We start from the raw sequence: 19,440 nt of genomic DNA, 5'->3' as shown, positions 1-19,440 counted from the left end.
AGAAGCCTAGAAGAAGTTTAGAAGAAGCCTAGAAGAACTATAGAAGAAACCTAGAAGAAGCCAAGGAGAAGCCTAGAAGAAGCCTAGACGAAGCCTAGAAGAAGCCTGGATGAAGCCTAGAAGAAGCCTAGAAGAAGCCTAGAAGAAGTCTAGAAGAAGCCTAGAAGAAGCCTAGAAGAAGTCTAGAAGAAGCCTAGAAGAAGCCTAGAAGAAGCCTAGAAGAAGCCTAGAAGAATCCTAGAAGCCTAGAAGAAGTCTAGAAGAATCCTAGAAGAAGCCTAGAAGCCTAGAAGAAGCCTAGAAGAAGTCTAGAAGAAGCCTCGAAGAAGCCTAAAAGAAGCCTAGAAGAAGCCTAGAAGAAGCCTAAAAGAAGCCTAGAAGAAGCCTAGAGGAATCCTAGAAGAAGCCTAGAAGAAGCCTAGAAGAAGCCTAGAAGAAGCCTAGAAGAAGTCTAGAAGAAGCCTAGAAGAAGCCTAGAAGAAGCATAGAAGCCTAGAAGAAGCCTAGAAGAATCCTAGAAGCCTAGAAGAAGCCTAGAAGAAGCCTACAAGAAGCCTAAAAGAAGCCTAGAAGAAGCCTAGAAGAAGCCTAGAAGAATCCTAGAAGAAGCCTAGAAGAAGTCTAGAAGAATCCTAGAAGAAGCCTAGAAGAAGTCTAGAAGAATCCTAGAAGAAGCCTAGAAGCCTAGAAGAAGTCTAGAAGAAGCCTAGAAGAAGCCTAAAAGAAGCCTAGAAGAAGCCTAGAAGCCTAGAAGCCTAGAAGAAGCCTAGCAGAAGTCTAGAAGAAGCCTAGAAGAATCCTAGAAGAAGCATAGAAGAAGCCTAGAAGAAGTTTAGAAGAAGCCTAGAAGAAGCCTAGAAGAAGCCTAGAAGAAGCCTAGAAGAAGCCTAGAAGAAGCCTAGAAGAAGCCTAGAAGAAGTCTAGAAGAAGCCTAGAAGAAGCTTAGAAGAAGCCTAGAAGAAGTTTAGAAGAAGCCTAGAAGAAGCCTAGAAGAACTATAGAAGAAACCTAGAAGAAGCCAAGAAGAAGCCTAGAAGAAGCCTAGACGAAGCCTAGAAGAAGCCTGGATGAAGCCTAGAAGAAGCCTAGAAGAAGCTTAGAAGAAGTCTAGAAGAAGCCTAGAAGAAGCCTAGAAGAAGTCTAGAAGAAGCCTAGAAGAATCCTAGAAGCCTAGAAGAAGCCTAGAAGAAGCCTAAAAGAAGCCTAGAAGAAGCCTAGAAGAAGCCTAGAAGAAGTCTAGAAGAAGCCTAGAAGAAGTCTAGAAGAAGCCTAGAAAAAGCCTGGAAGCCTAGAAAAAGCCTAGAAGAAGTCTAGAAGAAGCCTAGAAGAAGCCTAGAAGAAGCCTAAAAAAGCCTAGAAGCCTAGAAGAAGCCTAGAAGAAACCAAGAAAAAGCCAAGAAGAAGCCTAGAAGAAGCCTAGAAGAAGCCTAGAAGAAGTCTAGAAGAAGCCTAGAAGAAGTCTAGAAGAAGCCTAGAAGAAGCCTAGAAAAAGCCTGGAAGCCTAGAAAAAGCCTAGAAGAAGTCTAGAAGAAGCCTAGAAGAAGCCTAGAAGAAGCCTAAAAAAAGCCTAGAAGCCTAGGAGAAGCCTAGAAGAAACCAAGAAAAAGCCTAGAAGAAGCCTAGAAGAAGCTTAGAAAAGGCCTAGAAAAGCCTAGAAGAAGCTCAGAAGAAGCCTAGAAGAAGCCTAGAAGAAGCCTAGAAGAAGCCTAGAAGAAGCCTAGAAGAAGTCTAGAAAAAGCCTAGAAAAACCTAGAAGCCTAGAAGCCTAGAAAAGGCCTAGAAAAGCCTAGAAGAAGCTTAGAAGAAGCCTATAAGAAATCTAGAAGAAGCCTAGAAGAAGCCTAGAAGAAGCCTAGAAGAAGTCTAGAAGAATCATAGAATAATCCTAGAAGAAGCCTAGAAAAGACCTAGAAAAAGCCTAGAAGAAGCAAGGAAGAAGCCTAGAAAAAAACCTAGAAGAAGCCTAGAAGAAGCATAGAAGAAGCCTAGAAAAAAACCTAGAAGAAGCCTACAAGAAGCCTACAAGAAGCCTACAAGAAGCCTAGTATAATTAATGGAGAGAATTTATTTTTCCAAATTTTAATCTCGAAATATCATTGTATTATTTAACATTACTACTTTATTTTGCCATGAGGCTGGTGATGGGCTCTTGATCCAAGGAGCTGGACTTATCTCCCCGTTGACTGGATCGAATTTGAATGCAATTTTTCCTGATTAAAATATAACATTAATGATCGACATCAGATTCCAGCAGTTGTTGCATCGTATTGAATAACAGTGTCACATTTACCACTGATGTGGGTGTAAGTTGGTCACTGTGTCACATTTACCACTGATGTGGGTGTAAGTTGGTCACTGTGACACATTTACCACTGATGTGGGTGTAAGTTGGTCACTGTGTCACATTTACCATTGATGTGGGTGTAAGTTGGTCACTGTGTCACATTTACCACTGATGTGGGTGTAAGTTGGTCACTGTGTCACATTTACCACTGATGTGGGTGTAAGTTGGTCACTGTGTCACATTTACCACTGATGTGGGTGTAAGTTGGTCACTGTGTCACATTTACCATTGATGTGGGTGTAAGTTGGTCACTGTGTCACATTTACCACTGATGTGGGTGTAAGTTGGTCACTGTGTCACATTTACCATTGATGTGGGTGTAAGTTGGTCACTGTGTCACATTTACCACTGATGTGGGTGTAAGTTGGTCACAGTGTCACATTTACCACTGATGTGGGTGTAAGTTGGTCACTGTGTCACATTTACCATTGATGTGGGTGTAAGTTGGTCACTGTGACACATTTACCACTGATGTGGGTGTAAGTTGGTCACTGTGACACATTTACCACTGATGTGGGTGTAAGTTGGTCACTGTGACACATTTACCACTGATGTGGGTGTAAGTTGGTCACTGTGACACATTTACCACTGATGTGGGTGTAAGTTGGTCACTGTGTCACATTTACCATTGATGTGGGTGTAAGTTGGTCACTGTGACACATTTACCACTGATGTGGGTGTAAGTTGGTCACTGTGACACATTTACCACTGATGTGGGTGTAAGTTGGTCACTGTGTCACATTTACCACTGATGTGGGTGTAAGTTGGTCACTGTGTCACATTTACCACTGATGTGGGTGTAAGTTGGTCACTGTGTCACATTTACCACTGATGTGGGTGTAAGTTGGTCACTGTGACACATTTACCACTGATGTGGGTGTAAGTTGGTCACTGTGACACATTTACCACTGATGTGGGTGTAAGTTGGTCACTGTGTCACATTTACCACTGATGTGGGTGTAAGTTGGTCACTGTGTCACATTTACCACTGATGTGGGTGTAAGTTGGTCACTGTGTCACATTTACCACTGATGTGGGTGTAAGTTGGTCACTGTGTCACATTTACCATTGATGTGGGTGTAAGTTGGTCACTGTGTCACATTTACCACTGATGTGGGTGTAAGTTGGTCACTGTGTCACATTTACCACTGATGTGGGTGTAAGTTGGTCACTGTGTCACATTTACCACTGATGTGGGTGTAAGTTGGTCACTGTGTCACATTTACCACTGATGTGGGTGTAAGTTGGTCACTGTGTCACATTTACCACTGATGTGGGTGTAAGTTGGTCACTGTGTCACATTTACCACTGATGTGGGTGTAAGTTGGTCACTGTGTCACATTTACCACTGATGTGGGTGTAAGTTGGTCACTGTGTCACATTTACCACTGATGTGGGTGTAAGTTGGTCACTGTGTCACATTTACCACTGATGTGGGTGTAAGTTGGTCACTGTGTCACATTTACCACTGATGTGGGTGTAAGTTGGTCACTGTGTCACATTTACCACTGATGTGGGTGTAAGTTGGTCACTGTGTCACATTTACCACTGATGTGGGTGTAAGTTGGTCACTGTGTCACATTTACCACTGATGTGGGTGTAAGTTGGTCACTGTGTCACATTTACCACTGATGTGGGTGTAAGTTGGTCACTGTGTCACATTTACCACTGATGTGGGTGTAAGTTGGTCACTGTGTCACATTTACCACTGATGTGGGTGTAAGTTGGTCACTGGGTCACATTTACCACTGATGTGGGTGTAAGTTGGTCACTGTGTCACATTTACCACTGATGTGGGTGTAAGTTGGTCACAGTGTCACATTTACCACTGATGTGGGTGTAAGTTGGTCACTGTGACACATTTACCACTGATGTGGGTGTAAGTTGGTCACAGTGTCACATTTACCACTGATGTGGGTGTAAGTTGGTCACTGTGTCACATTTACCACTGATGTGGGTGTAAGTTGGTCACTGTGTCACATTTACCACTGATGTGGGTGTAAGTTGGTCACTGTGTCACATTTACCACTGATGTGGGTGTAAGTTGGTCACTGTGACACATTTACCACTGATGTGGGTGTAAGTTGGTCACTGTGACACATTTACCACTGATGTGGGTGTAAGTTGGTCACAGTGTCACATTTACCACTGATGTGGGTGTAAGTTGGTCACTGTGACACATTTACCACTGATGTGGGTGTAAGTTGGTCACTGTGTCACATTTACCACTGATGTGGGTGTAAGTTGGTCACTGTGACACATTTACCACTGATGTGGGTGTAAGTTGGTCACTGTGTCACATTTACCACTGATGTGGGTGTAAGTTGGTCACTGTGACACATTTACCACTGATGTGGGTGTAAGTTGGTCACTGTGTCACATTTACCACTGATGTGGGTGTAAGTTGGTCACTGTGACACCACTGATGTGGGTGTAAGTTGGTCACTGTGACACATTTACCACTGATGTGGGTGTAAGTTGGTCACAGTGTCACATTTACCACTGATGTGGGTGTAAGTTGGTCACTGTGACACATTTACCACTGATGTGGGTGTAAGTTGGTCACTGTGTCACATTTACCACTGATGTGGGTGTAAGTTGGTCACTGTGTCACATTTACCACTGATGTGGGTGTAAGTTGGTCACTGTGTCACATTTACCACTGATGTGGGTGTAAGTTGGTCACTGTGTCACATTTACCACTGATGTGGGTGTAAGTTGGTCACTGTGTCACATTTACCACTGATGTGGGTGTAAGTTGGTCACTGTGTCACATTTACCACTGATGTGGGTGTAAGTTGGTCACTGTGACACATTTACCACTGATGTGGGTGTAAGTTGGTCACTGTGTCACATTTACCACTGATGTGGGTGTAAGTTGGTCACTGTGACACATTTACCACTGATGTGGGTGTAAGTTGGTCACTGTGACACATTTACCACTGATGTGGGTGTAAGTTGGTCACTGTGACACATTTACCACTGATGTGGGTGTAAGTTGGTCACTGTGACACATTTACCACTGATGTGGGTGTAAGTTGGTCACTGTGTCACATTTACCACTGATGTGGGTGTAAGTCTACAAGCCTCCGGATGCAACATCCCAGCAATTCCAGGAACAGCTGTTAAAAATTGACCACTGTCTGGAAAATCTTCCAGCTCCTGCACCCAACATCTTGCTCCTGGGGGATTTCAACTTAAGGCACCTAAAATGGAGGAATATAGCAAATAATATTGTTGCAGTAATAACACCAGGAGGCAGCTCTGATGAAAACTCACACTCACACGAGCTTTTAAATCTCTGCACAAAATTCAATTTAAACCAGCAAATAATAGAGCCTACAAGACTGGAGAATACACTAGACCTCATCTTCACTAACAATGATGATCTGATAAGAAATGTCACCATATCAAAAACAATATACTCAGATCACAACATAATTGAGGTTCAGACATGTATGCATGGAGCCCCAGACCGACAAAATGAGACTAGTCACGAGGGAGCATTCACCAAATTCAACTTCAATAACAAAAACATAAAGTGGGACCAAGTAAACCAAGTCCTAACCGATATAAGCTGGGAAGATATACTAAGCAACACAGACCCAAACTTATGCCTAGAACAGATTAACTCGGTGGCACTCGATGTATGCACAAGGCTTATTCCTCTAAGAAAAAGGAGGAGTAGATGTAAAATAGAAAGAGACAGGCGCTCCCTTTACAGGCGACGGAAAAGAATAACAGAGCGGCTAAAAGAGGTCAATATATCTGAAATGCGCAGGGAGACACTGGTCAGAGAAATAGCAAGCATCGAACTTAAGCTAAAAGAATCCTTTAGGAGTCAGGAATCGCGGGAAGAACTAAAAGCCATAAATGAAATCGAAAGAAACCCAAAGTATTTCTTCTCCTATGCCAAATCAAAATCGAGAACAACGTCCAGTATTGGGCCCCTACTTAAACAAGATGGGTCCTACACAGATGACAGCAAGGAAATGAGTGAGCTACTCAAGTCCCAATATGACTCAGTTTTTAGCAAGCCGCTAACCAGACTGAGAGTCGAAGACCAAAATGAATTTTTTATGAGAGAGCCACAAAATTTGACTAACACAAGCCTATCCGATGTTATCCTGACGCCAAATGACTTCGAACAGGCGATAAATGACATGCCCATGCACTCTGCCCCAGGGCCAGACTCATGGAACTCTGTGTTCATCAAGAACTGCAAGAAGCCCCTATCACGAGCCTTTTCCATCCTATGGAGAGGGAGCATGGACACGGGGGTCGTCCCTCAGTTACTAAAAACAACAGACATAGCCCCACTCCACAAAGGGGGCAGTAAAGCAACAGCAAAGAACTACAGACCAATAGCACTAACATCCCATATCATAAAAATCTTTGAAAGGGTCCTAAGAAGCAAGATCACCACCCATCTAGAAACCCATCAGTTACACAACCCAGGGCAACATGGGTTTAGAACAGGTCGCTCCTGTCTGTCTCAACTACTGGAGCACTACGACAAGGTCCTAAATGCACTAGAAGACAAAAAGAATGCAGATGTAATATATACAGACTTTGCAAAAGCCTTCGACAAGTGTGACCATGGCGTAATAGCGCACAAAATGCGCGCTAAAGGAATAACAGGAAAAGTCGGTCGATGGATCTATAATTTCCTCACTAACAGAACACAGAGAGTAGTCGTCAACAGAGTAAAGTCCGAGGCAGCTACGGTGAAAAGCTCTGTCCCACAAGGCACAGTACTAGCTCCCATCTTGTTCCTCATCCTCATATCCGACATAGACAAGGATGTCAGCCACAGCACCGTGTCTTCCTTTGCAGATGACACCCGAATCTGCATGACAGTGTCTTCCATTGCAGACACTGCAAGGCTCCAGGCGGACATCAACCAAATCTTTCAGTGGGCTGCAGAAAACAATATGAAGTTCAACGATGAGAAATTTCAATTACTCAGATATGGTAAACATGAGGAAATTAAATCTTCATCAGAGTACAAAACAAATTCTGGCCACAAAATAGAGCGAAACACCAACGTCAAAGACCTAGGAGTGATTATGTCGGAGGATCTCACCTTCAAGGACCATAACATTGTATCAATCGCATCTGCTAGAAAAATGACAGGATGGATAATGAGAACCTTCAAAACTAGGGAGGCCAAGCCCATGATGACACTCTTCAGGTCACTTGTTCTATCTAGGCTGGAATATTGCTGCACTCTAACAGCACCTTTCAAGGCAGGTGAAATTGCCGACCTAGAAAATGTACAGAGAACTTTCACGGCGCGCATAACGGAGATAAAACACCTCAATTACTGGGAGCGCTTGAGGTTTCTAAACCTGTATTCCCTGGAACGCAGGAGGTAGAGATACATGATTATATACACCTGGAAAATCCTAGAGGGACTAGTACCAAACTTGCACACGAAAATCACTCACTACGAAAGCAAAAGACTTGGCAGACGATGCACCATCCCCCCAATGAAAAGCAGGGGTGTCACTAGCACGTTAAGAGACCATACAATAAGTGTCAGGGGCCCGAGACTGTTCAACTGCCTCCCAGCACACATAAGGGGGATTACCAACAGACCCCTGGCAGTCTTCAAGCTGGCACTGGACAAGCACCTAAAGTCAGTTCCTGATCAGCCGGGCTGTGGCTCGTACGTTGGTTTGCGTGCAGCCAGCAGCAACAGCCTGGTTGATCAGGCGCTGATCCACCAGGAGGCCTGGTCACAGACCGGGCCGCGGGGGCGTTGACCCCCGAAACTCTCTCCAGGTAAACTCCAGGTAAACTGTGTCACATTTACCACTGATGTGGGTGTAAGTTGGTCACTGTGTCACATTTACCACTGATGTGGGTGTAAGTTGGTCACAGTGTCACATTTACCACTGATGTGGGAGTAAGTTGGTCACAGTGTCACATTTACCACTGATGTGGGTGTAAGTTGGTCACTGTGTCACATTTACCACTGATGTGGGTGTAAGTTGGTCACTGTGTCACATTTACCACTGATGTGGGTGTAAGTTGGTCACTGTGTCACATTTACCACTGATGTGGGTGTAAGTTGGTCACTGTGTCACATTTACCACTGATGTGGGTGTAAGTTGGTCACAGTGTCACATTTACCACTGATGTGGGTGTAAGTTGGTCACAGTGTCACATTTACCACTGATGTGGGTGTAAGTTGGTCACTGTGTCACATTTACCACTGATGTGGGTGTAAGTTGGTCACTGTGTCACATTTACCACTGATGTGGGTGTAAGTTGGTCACTGTGTCACATTTACCACTGATGTGGGTGTAAGTTGGTCACTGTGTCACATTTACCACTGATGTGGGTGTAAGTTGGTCACTGTGACACATTTACCACTGATGTGGGTGTAAGTTGGTCACTGTGTCACATTTACCAGTGATGTGGGTGTAAGTTGGTCACTGTGACACATTTACCAGTGATGTGGGTGTAAGTTGGTCACAGTGTCACATTTACCACTGATGTGGGTGTAAGTTGGTCACTGTGTCACATTTACCACTGATGTGGGTGTAAGTTGGTCACAGTGTCACATTTACCACTGATGTGGGTGTAAGTTGGTCACAGTGTCACATTTACCACTGATGTGGGTGTAAGTTGGTCACTGTGACACATTTACCACTGATGTGGGTGTAAGTTGGTCACAGTGTCACATTTACCACTGATGTGGGTGTAAGTTGGTCACAGTGTCACATTTACCACTGATGTGGGAGTAAGTTGGTCACAGTGTCACATTTACCACTGATGTGGGTGTAAGTTGGTCACTGTGTCACATTTACCACTGATGTGGGTGTAAGTTGGTCACTGTGTCACATTTACCACTGATGTGGGTGTAAGTTGGTCACAGTGTCACATTTACCACTGATGTGGGAGTAAGTTGGTCACAGTGTCACATTTACCACTGATGTGGGTGTAAGTTGGTCACAGTGTCACATTTACCACTGATGTGGGAGTAAGTTGGTCACAGTGTCACATTTACCACTGATGTGGGTGTAAGTTGGTCACTGTGTCACATTTACCACTGATGTGGGTGTAAGTTGGTCACTGTGTCACATTTACCACTGATGTGGGTGTAAGTTGGTCACAGTGTCACATTTACCACTGATGTGGGAGTAAGTTGGTCACAGTGTCACATTTACCACTGATGTGGGTGTAAGTTGGTCACTGTGTCACATTTACCACTGATGTGGGTGTAAGTTGGTCACTGTGTCACATTTACCACTGATGTGGGTGTAAGTTGGTCACTGTGACACATTTACCACTGATGTGGGTGTAAGTTGGTCACTGTGTCACATTTACCACTGATGTGGGTGTAAGTTGGTCACTGTGTCACATTTACCACTGATGTGGGTGTAAGTTGGTCACTGTGTCACATTTACCACTGATGTGGGTGTAAGTTGGTCACTGTGTCACATTTACCACTGATGTGGGTGTAAGTTGGTCACTGTGTCACATTTACCACTGATGTGGGTGTAAGTTGGTCACTGTGTCACATTTACCACTGATGTGGGTGTAAGTTGGTCACTGTGTCACATTTACCACTGATGTGGGTGTAAGTTGGTCACTGTGTCACATTTACCACTGATGTGGGTGTAAGTTGGTCACTGTGACACATTTACCACTGATGTGGGTGTAAGTTGGTCACTGTGTCACATTTACCACTGATGTGGGTGTAAGTTGGTCACTGTGTCACATTTACCACTGATGTGGGTGTAAGTTGGTCACTGTGACACATTTACCACTGATGTGGGTGTAAGTTGGTCACTGTGTCACATTTACCACTGATGTGGGTGTAAGTTGGTCACTGTGTCACATTTACCACTGATGTGGGTGTAAGTTGGTCACTGTGACACATTTACCACTGATGTGGGTGTAAGTTGGTCACTGTGACACATTTACCACTGATGTGGGTGTAAGTTGGTCACTGTGTCACATTTACCACTGATGTGGGTGTAAGTTGGTCACTGTGACACATTTACCACTGATGTGGGTGTAAGTTGGTCACTGTGACACATTTACCACTGATGTGGGTGTAAGTTGGTCACTGTGACACATTTACCACTGATGTGGGTGTAAGTTTGTCACTATGACACATTTACCACTGATGTGGGTGTAAGTTGGTCACTGTGACACATTTATACCACTGATGTGGGTGTAAGTTGGTCACTGTGACACATTTATACTACTGATGTGGGTGTAAGTTGGTCACTGTGACACATTTACCACTGACGTGTTGTCCTCGAGATAAACATTCTCTCGATGTTAGGTCGTATAAATTATTAATATGAGAGTTTATTCATCAAATTGTTTGGCCTTATTTGTACTCACTGTGAGTACTCATGCCCGCCATATTGCCGGGCATGAGTACTTCTTCAGTCATAGACTTGTCAGCAAGTGGAATATATCCAGCAAGTGATGTAGTGGAGGCAGGAACCACACATAGCTTTAAGACGAGGTATGATAAAGCTCAGGGAGCAGAGAGAGAGAACCTAGCAGCAATCAGTGGAGAGGCGGGGCCAGGAGCTGAGTCTCGACCCCTGCAACCACAATTACGTGAGTACACTCGCGTCTCCCTTGTCGGAGTTGATAGGTTCGAACCTCGAGCGTTAACACTAACATAATATATATATAAGTACCCGTACTCATTATAGCGCAGGCCAGAGAGATACATCATAATCTACACTTGGAAAGTCCTAGAAGGAATGATCCCTAATCTACACACAGAAATCAGTCCATGAGAAAGTAAAAACTGGGCAGGCCGTGCACAGTACCCCCCCAATGAAAAGTAGGGGTGCCAATGGTACACTAAGAGAAAACACAATAAGTGTCCGGGGCCCAAGACTGTTCAACAGCCTCCAACTAGGCATAAGGGAAATCACCAATAGACCCTGGTTGTCTTCAAGAAGGAGCTGGACAGATACTTAAAGTCGGTGCCGGATCAGCCGGGTTGTTCGTATGTTGGGCTACTTGTGGCCAGCAGTAACAGCCTGGTTGATCAGGCTCTGTTCCCCTGGGAGGCCTGGTTGTGGACCGGACCGCGGGGAGATTGATCCCCGGAATACCTTCCAGGTAGACTCCAGGTATCATAGGTTAAATTAACTTTATGATCGTTTATGTGTCTATAACATCACTGTGTCCTCAAGACCAGGGTTAAAAATTTGCATTTTATGTACACTAAGCTTATATAAAGCTTACTTACTTACTTACTTACTTACTGCGCTTACTTTATTAAAAACTGGTCAACATTACTTAGAGAAAAGTTTGGAGCGATTTTTGGCTGTGCAGATCCCAACTTGCTTCTCAGGAAGAAACTAGAGAAAATTAGTCTTTTCTTTTCAAGCAATAAATTCTGATTGTCTTATGTGATGAGGTACAACCCTTCCATGCTGATAACTTGGTAATGACACTTCGGATCGGCTTCAAACTGAATATGCTCGTGCTTTTTAGAATACTGGACTTCTCTCTCTTTGAAAGGTTTCAATTCGACTTCGGCTGTTTATGTTTTAATTAACCATTTTTACTGAAAAAAAATGGATATTAATTTTTCAGATGATGACTTTTTAAATGTCTTTTGCGATACCCTTCAAAAACCTCACTGATAATATTCAACCTCATTGTTAACTTATGCCGCACTCTGCACTGTTCCAACAGTGTTTACTGAGGCGCCGGAGACCGAGGTGATGTAGGTCAGGAATTTCTTTCTTGGATCCCACATCCAGTGAAATAATTCTGGTTGACTTTATAGTTGGGTGCTAATTAAATATTCTATAAACCTCGATGTTTGCCAGTGGTTTAGTCCAGTAGGTTTATATTAATAAAGAACCGGTGTTACTATTTTTAAAACTCTGCCTTTAATACTCCCAGCTTAATCTTGTTAGGTAAATATGATATGTGTCATTACGATTTCGTGAGTCAAGTTAAATATGATATGTGCAACGATTGCGACATTTTATTGTGGTAACGTTTCGCCCTCCGAGATCTTCATCAAGCCGTTACAACGACTCGATGAAGATCCTAGAGAGCGAAACATTGCTACAGTAAAATCTCCGATTAGTTACAAGTGTGTTTATTTACCAAACATATTGCCGGTAATTCTACCATCATTATTACACATATATAGACAGACTGGTTATAAATGACCATAATTTTTAAAGTGGTGGACCGGTAAGCCAGTGGAAGGCCTCGGTCAGATGACCAAAAGCTCCAAAGGCGGGTCATCATCTGACTAAGACCCGCGTCAGGAAACATTTGTCCTGTTTCCTGACGAACCTTACCCAACCTAACCTATAATTACACATAATGTATGTGTGTTGCAGTTGACGGAGGAGTTCTGTGAGGTGGCAGACTTCGTGTTGGTGTACACTGCTGAGGCGCACCCCAGCGATGGCTGGGCCCTCAGAGACAACATCAAGGTAGCCAAACACAGGTCAGTATAACATGGTAAATTCCATTTTAAGAATGGTATAAAATACAGAGAAGTTAATTAAGGTGTAGTTGTAGTGAAATGGAGATGATATATTCAGTCTATCAGCCTTTTGAAGGACATCGTTCCAGACGACGGAAGTGAACTCTTCTCCAGGCTGAGGGACTGACCACCTCTTATCTCCAAGGTTCATACACAGATTATACCATCTTCATTTCACTACTGCTGCACCTGCTGCCTCTGTATTTGACTGAAGAAGCCTGCTGTGTAGGCGAAACGTTTCAATAATAAAGATACCCAACCGTTACACATGTGTCATAATTACCATGGTAACCTTTACCATAAAAAAAATAGAAAAAAAAATGACCCCATAACATTACTTTGGTCCATATCCACAATATTTATGATAGATTTCAAACATTCCAAAATACGCTAAAGCACCATTAACTAAATTTATCGCCGTGCAAAAAACGACGTATATGTGGATGTTTTCAGAAAAAAATCTATAGTTTTGGACAAAAAATTCATCTTAAATATTAATAAACAATAACAAATAAATAACTATATGCAATTATTACACATTTTTGTAAAGAATTGCATAGAACTGTCACCTGTATCATATCTAAAATACACCGATGTAGATCTATAAACAAGTGAAGCTCACAGTGCAGCTTCATGTACCTGGCAGGTGTGTGAAGCTCACAGTTCTGCTTCATGTACCTGGCAGGTGTGTGAAGCTCACAGTGCTGCTTCATGTACCTGGCAGGTGTGTGAAGCTCACAGTTCTGCTTCATGTACCTGGCAGGTGTGTGAAGCTCACAGTGCTGCTTCATGTACCTGGCAGGTATGTGAAGCTCACAGTGATGCTTCATGTACCTGGCAGGTGTGTGAAGCTCACAGTGCTGCTTCATGTACCTGGCAGGTGTGTGAAGCTCACAGTGCTGCTTCATGTACCTGGCAGGTGTGTGAAGCTCACAGTGCTGCTTCATGTACCTGGCAGGTGTGTGAAGCTCACAGTTCTGCTTCATGTACCTGGCAGGTGTGTGAAGCTCACAGTGATGCTTCATGTACCTGGCAGGTATGTGAAGCTCACAGTTCTGCTTCATGTACCTGGCAGGTGTGTGAAGCTCACAGTGCTGCTTCATGTACCTGGCAGGTGTGAGAAGCTCACAGTGATGCTTCATGTACCTGGCAGGTGTGTGAAGCTCACAGTGCTGCTTCATGTACCTGGCAGGTATGTGAAGCTCACAGTGCTCCTTCATGTACCTGGCAGGTATGTGAAGTTCACAGTTCTGCTTCATGTACCTGGCAGGTGTGTGAAGCTCACAGTGCTGCTTCATGTACCTGGCAGGTGTGTGAAGCTCACAGTTCTGCTTCATGTACCTGGCAGGTATGTGAAGCTCACAGTTCTGCTTCATGTACCTGGCAGGTGTGTGAAGCTCACAGTGCTGCTTCATGTACCTGGCAGGTGTGTGAAGCTCACAGTGCTGCTTCATGTACCTGGCAGGTGTGTGAAGCTCACAGTTCTGCTTCATGTACCTGGCAGGTATGTGAAGCTCACAGTTCTGCTTCATGTACCTGGCAGGTATGTGAAGCTCACAGTTCTGCTTCATGTACCTGGCAGGTATGTGAAGGTCACAGTGCTGCTTCATGTACCTGGCAGGTGTGTGAAGCTCACAGTTCTGCTTCATGTACCTGGCAGGTGTGTGAAGCTCACAGTTCTGCTTCATGTACCTGGCAGGTGTGTGAAGCTCACAGTTCAGCTTCATGTACCTGGCAGGTGTGTGAAGCTCACAGTTCTGCTTCATGTACCTGGCAGGTGTGTGAAGCTCACAGTTCTGCTTCATGTACCTGGCAGGTGTGTGAAGCTCACAGTGCTGCTTCATGTACCTGGCAGGTGTGTGAAGCTCACAGTGCTGCTTCATGTACCTGGCAGGTATGTGAAGCTCACAGTTCTGCTTCATGTACCTGGCAGGTGTGTGAAGCTCACAGTGCTGCTTCATGTACCTGGCAGGTGTGTGAAGCTCACAGTTCTGCTTCATGTACCTGGCAGGTGTGTGAAGCTCACAGTGATGCTTCATGTACCTGGCAGGTGTGTGAAGCTCACAGTGATGCTTCATGTACCTGGCAGGTATGTGAAGCTCACAGTGCTGCTTCATGTACCTGGCAGGTATGTGAAGCTCACAGTTCTGCTTCATGTACCTGGCAGGTATGTGAAGCTCACAGTGCTGCTTCATGTACCTGGCAGGTGTGTGAAGCTCACAGTGCTGCTTCATGTACCTGGCAGGTGTGTGAAGCTCACAGTGCTGCTTCATGTACCTGGCAGGTGTGTGAAGCTCACAGTGCTGCTTCATGTACCTGGCAGGTGTGTGAAGCTGACAGTGATGCTTCATGTACCTGGCAGGTGTGTGAAGCTCACAGTGCTGCTTCATGTACCTTGCAGGTGTGTGAAGCTCACAGTGCTCCTTCATGTACCTGGCAGGTATGTGAAGCTCACAGTTCAGCTTCATGTACCTGGCAGGTGTGTCAAGCTCACAGTGCTGCTTCATGTACCTGGCAGGTGTGTGAAGCTCACAGTGCTGCTTCATGTACCTGGCAGGTGTGTGAAGCTCACAGTGCTGCTTCATGTACCTGGCAGGTATGTGAAGCTCACAGTTCTGCTTCATGTACCTGGCAGGTGTGTGAAGCTCACAGTGCTGCTTCATGTACCTGGCAGGTGTGTGAAGCTCACAGTGATGCTTCATGTACCTGGCAGGTGTGTGAAGCTCACAGTTCTGCTTCATGTACCTGGCAGGTGTGTGAAGCTCACAGTGCTGCTTCATGTACCTGGCAGGTGTGTGAAGCTCACAGTTCTGCTTCATGTATCTGGCAGGTGTGTGAAGCTCACAGTGCTGCTTCATGTACCTGGCAGGTGTGTGAAGCTCACAGTGCTGCTTCATGTACCTGGCAGGTGTGTGAAGCTCACAGTTCTGCTTCATGTACCTGGCAGGTGTGTGAAGCTCAAAGTTCTGCTTCATGTACCTGGCAGGTGTGTGAAGCTCACAGTTCTTCTTCATGTACCTGGCAGGTGTGTGAAGCTCTCAGTTCTGCATCATGTACCTGGCAGATATGTGAAGCTCACAGTGCTGATTCATGTACCTGGCAGGTGTGTGAAGCTCACAGTTCTGCTTCATGTACCTGGCAGGTATGTGAAGCTCACAGTGCTGCTTCATGTACCTGGCAGGTGTGTGAAGCTCACAGTTCTGCTTCATGTACCTGGCAGGTGTGTGAAGCTCACAGTGCTGCTTCATGTACCTGGCAGGTGTGTGAAGCTCACAGTTCTGCTTCATGTACCTGGCAGGTGTGTGAAGCTCACAGTGCTGCTTCATGTACCTGGCAGGTGTGTGAAGCTCACAGTTCTGCTTCATGTACCTGGCAGGTGTGTGAAGCTCACAGTTCTGCTTCATGTACCTGGCAGGTGTGTGAAGCTCACAGTTCTGCTTCATGTACCTGGCAGGTGTGTGAAGCTCACAGTTCTGCTTCATGTACCTGGCAGGTGTGTGAAGCTCACAGTGCTGCTTCATGTACCTGGCAGGTGTGTGAAGCTCACAGTTCTGCTTCATGTACCTGGCAGGTGTGTGAAGCTCACAGTGCTGCTTCATGTACCTGGCAGGTGTGTGAAGCTCACAGTGCTGCTTCATGTACCTGGCAGATATGTGAAGCTCACAGTGCTGATTCATGTACCTCATGTGAAGCTCACAGTGCTGCTTCATGTACCTGGCAGGTGTGTGAAGCTCACAGTGCTGCTTCATGTACCTGGCAGGTGTGTGAAGCTCACAGTGCTGCTTCATGTACCTGGCAGGTGTGTGAAGCTCACAGTTCTGCTTCATGTACCTGGCAGGTGTGTGAAGCTCACAGTGCTGCTTCATGTACCTGGCAGGTGTGTGAAGCTCACAGTGCTGCTTCATGTACCTGGCAGGTGTGTGAAGCTCACAGTGCTGCTTCATGTACCTGGCAGGTGTGTGAAGCTCACAGTGCTGCTTCATGTACCTGGCAGGTGTGTGAAGCTCACAGTGCTGCTTCATGTACCTGGCAGGTGTGTGAAGCTCACAGTTCTGCTTCATGTACCTGGCAGGTGTGTGAAGCTGCTTCATGTACCTGGCAGGTGTGTGAAGCTCACAGCTCACAGCTGCTTCATGTACCTGGCAGGTGTGTGAAGCTCACAGTGCTGCTTCATGTACCAGTGCTGCTTCATGTGGCAGGTGTGAAGCTCACAGTTCTGCTTCATGTACCTGGCAGGTGTGAAGCTCACAGTTCTGCTTCATGTACCTGGCAGGTGTGTGAAGCTCACAGTGCTGCTTCATGTACCTGGCAGGTGTGTGAAGCTCACAGTGCTGCTTCATGTACCTGGCAGGTGTGTGAAGCTCACAGTGCTGCTTCATGTACCTGGCAGGTGTGTGAAGCTCACAGTTCTGCTTCATGTACCTGGCAGGTGTGTGAAGCTCACAGTTCTGCTTCATGTACCTGGCAGGTGTGTGAAGCTCACAGTGCTGCTTCATGTACCTGGCAGGTGTGTGAAGCTCACAGTTCTGCTTCATGTACCTGGCAGGTGTGTGAAGCTCACAGTGTGAAGCTCACTGCTTCATGTACCTGGCAGGTGTGTGAAGCTCACAGTTCAGCTTCATGTACCTGGCAGGTGTGTGAAGCTCACAGTTCTGCTTCATGTACCTGGCAGGTGTGTGAAGCTCACAGTTCTGCTTCATGTACCTGGCAGGTGTGTGAAGCTCACAGTTCTGCTTCATGTACCTGGCAGGTATGTGAAGCTCACAGTGCTGCTTCATGTACCTGGCAGGTATGTGAAGCTCACAGTGCTGCTTCATGTACCTGGCAGGTGTGTGAAGCTCACAGTTCTGCTTCATGTACCTGGCAGGTGTGTGAAGCTCACAGTTCTGCTTCATGTACCTGGCAGGTGTGTGAAGCTCACAGTTCTGCTTCATGTACCTGGCAGGTGTGTGAAGCTCACAGTTCTGCTTCATGTACCTGGCAGGTGTGTGAAGCTCACAGTTCTGCTTCATGTACCTGGCAGGTGTGTGAAGCTCACAGTGCTGCTTCATGTACCTGGCAGGTGTGTGAAGCTCACAGTTCTGCTTCATGTACCTGGCAGGTATGTGAAGCTCACAGTTCTGCTTCATGTACCTGGCAGGTGTGTGAAGCTCACAGTGCTGCTTCATGTACCTGGCAGGTGTGTGAAGCTCACAGTGCTGCTTCATGTACCTGGCAGGTGTGTGAAGCTCACAGTGCTGCTTCATGTACCTGGCAGGTGTGTGAAGCTCACAGTTCTGCTTCATGTACCTGGCAGGTGTGTGAAGCTCACAGTGCTGCTTCATGTACCTGGCAGGTGTGTGAAGCTCACAGGTCAGCTTCATGTACCTGGCAGGTGTGTGAAGCTCACAGTGCTGCTTCATGTATCTGGCAGGTGTGTGAAGCTCACAGTTCAGCTTCATGTACCTGGCAGATGTGTGAAGCTCACAGTTCAGCTTCATGTACCTGGCAGGTGCGTGAAGCTCACAGTGCTGCTTCATGTACCTGGCAGGTGTGTGAAGCTCACAGTTCTGCTTCATGTACCTGGCAGGTGTGTGAAGCTCACAGTTCTGCTTCATGTACCTGGCAGGTGTGTGAAGCTCACAGTTCTGCTTCATGTACCTGGCAGGTGTGTGAAGCTCACAGTTCTGCTTCATGTACCTGGCAGGTGTGTGAAGCTCACAGTTCTGCTTCATGTACCTGGCAGGTATGTGAAGCTACGTGGCGGGTGTGTGAAGCTCACAGTTCAGCTTCATGTACCTGGCAGGTGTGTGAAGCTCACAGTGCTGCTTCATGTACCTGGCAGGTGTGTGAAGCTCACAGTTCAGCTTCATGTACCTGGCAGGTGTGTGAAGCTCACAGTTCAGCTTCATGTACCTGGCAGGTGTGTGAAGCTCACAGTGCTGCTTCATGTACATGGCAGGTGTGTGAAGCTCACAGTGCTGCTTCATGTACCTTGCAGGTGTGTGAAGCTCACAGTGCTGCTTCATGTACCTGGCAGGTGTGTGAAGCTCACAGTTCAGCTTCATGTACCTGGCAGGTGTGTGAAGCTCACAGTGCTGCTTCATGTACCTGGCAGGTGTGTGAAGCTCACAGTTCTGCTTCATGTACCTGGCAGGTGTGTGAAGCTCACAGTTCTGCTTCATGTACCTGGCAGGTGTGTGAAGCTCACAGTGCTGCTTCATGTACCTGGCAGGTGTGTGAAGCTCACAGTTCAGCTTCATGTACCTGGCAGGTGTGTGAAGCTCACAGTGCTGCTTCATGTACCTGGCAGGTGTGTGAAGCTCACAGTTCTGCTTCATGTACCTTGCAGGTGTGTGTAGCTCACAGTGCTGCTTCATGTACCTTGCAGGTGTGTGAAGCTCACAGTGCTGCTTCATGTACCTGGCAGGTGTGTGAAGCTCACAGTGCTGCTTCATGTACCTGGCAGGTGTGTGAAGCTCACAGTTCTGCTTCATGTACCTGGCAGGTGTGTGAAGCTCACAGTGCTGCTTCATGTACCTGGCAGGTGTGTGAAGCTCACAGTTCTGCTTCATGTACCTGGCAGGTGTGTGAAGCTCACAGTGCTGCTTCA

General features: G+C 46.0%; 1 protein-coding gene across 1 annotated transcript in view; it reads left to right on the top strand.

Moving 5' to 3' along the window:
- LOC128703182 (thyroxine 5-deiodinase-like) overlaps positions 1 to 19,440 on the top strand; it is a 225,252-nt gene that overhangs the window by 172,387 nt on the left and 33,425 nt on the right. The window contains exon 5 of the mRNA XM_070099887.1: positions 12,700 to 12,809. Within this exon, the coding sequence (XP_069955988.1) occupies positions 12,700 to 12,809 (110 nt within the window). The remainder of the gene's footprint in view (positions 1 to 12,699; positions 12,810 to 19,440) is intronic.

The sequence above is a fragment of the Cherax quadricarinatus genome, chromosome 70 (assembly GCF_038502225.1).
Source record: "Cherax quadricarinatus isolate ZL_2023a chromosome 70, ASM3850222v1, whole genome shotgun sequence".
NCBI classification, from domain to species: domain Eukaryota; kingdom Metazoa; phylum Arthropoda; class Malacostraca; order Decapoda; family Parastacidae; genus Cherax; species Cherax quadricarinatus.
The sequence above is the reverse complement of the archived record's forward strand: the minus strand, read 5'-3'. Positions and strand labels throughout refer to the sequence as shown.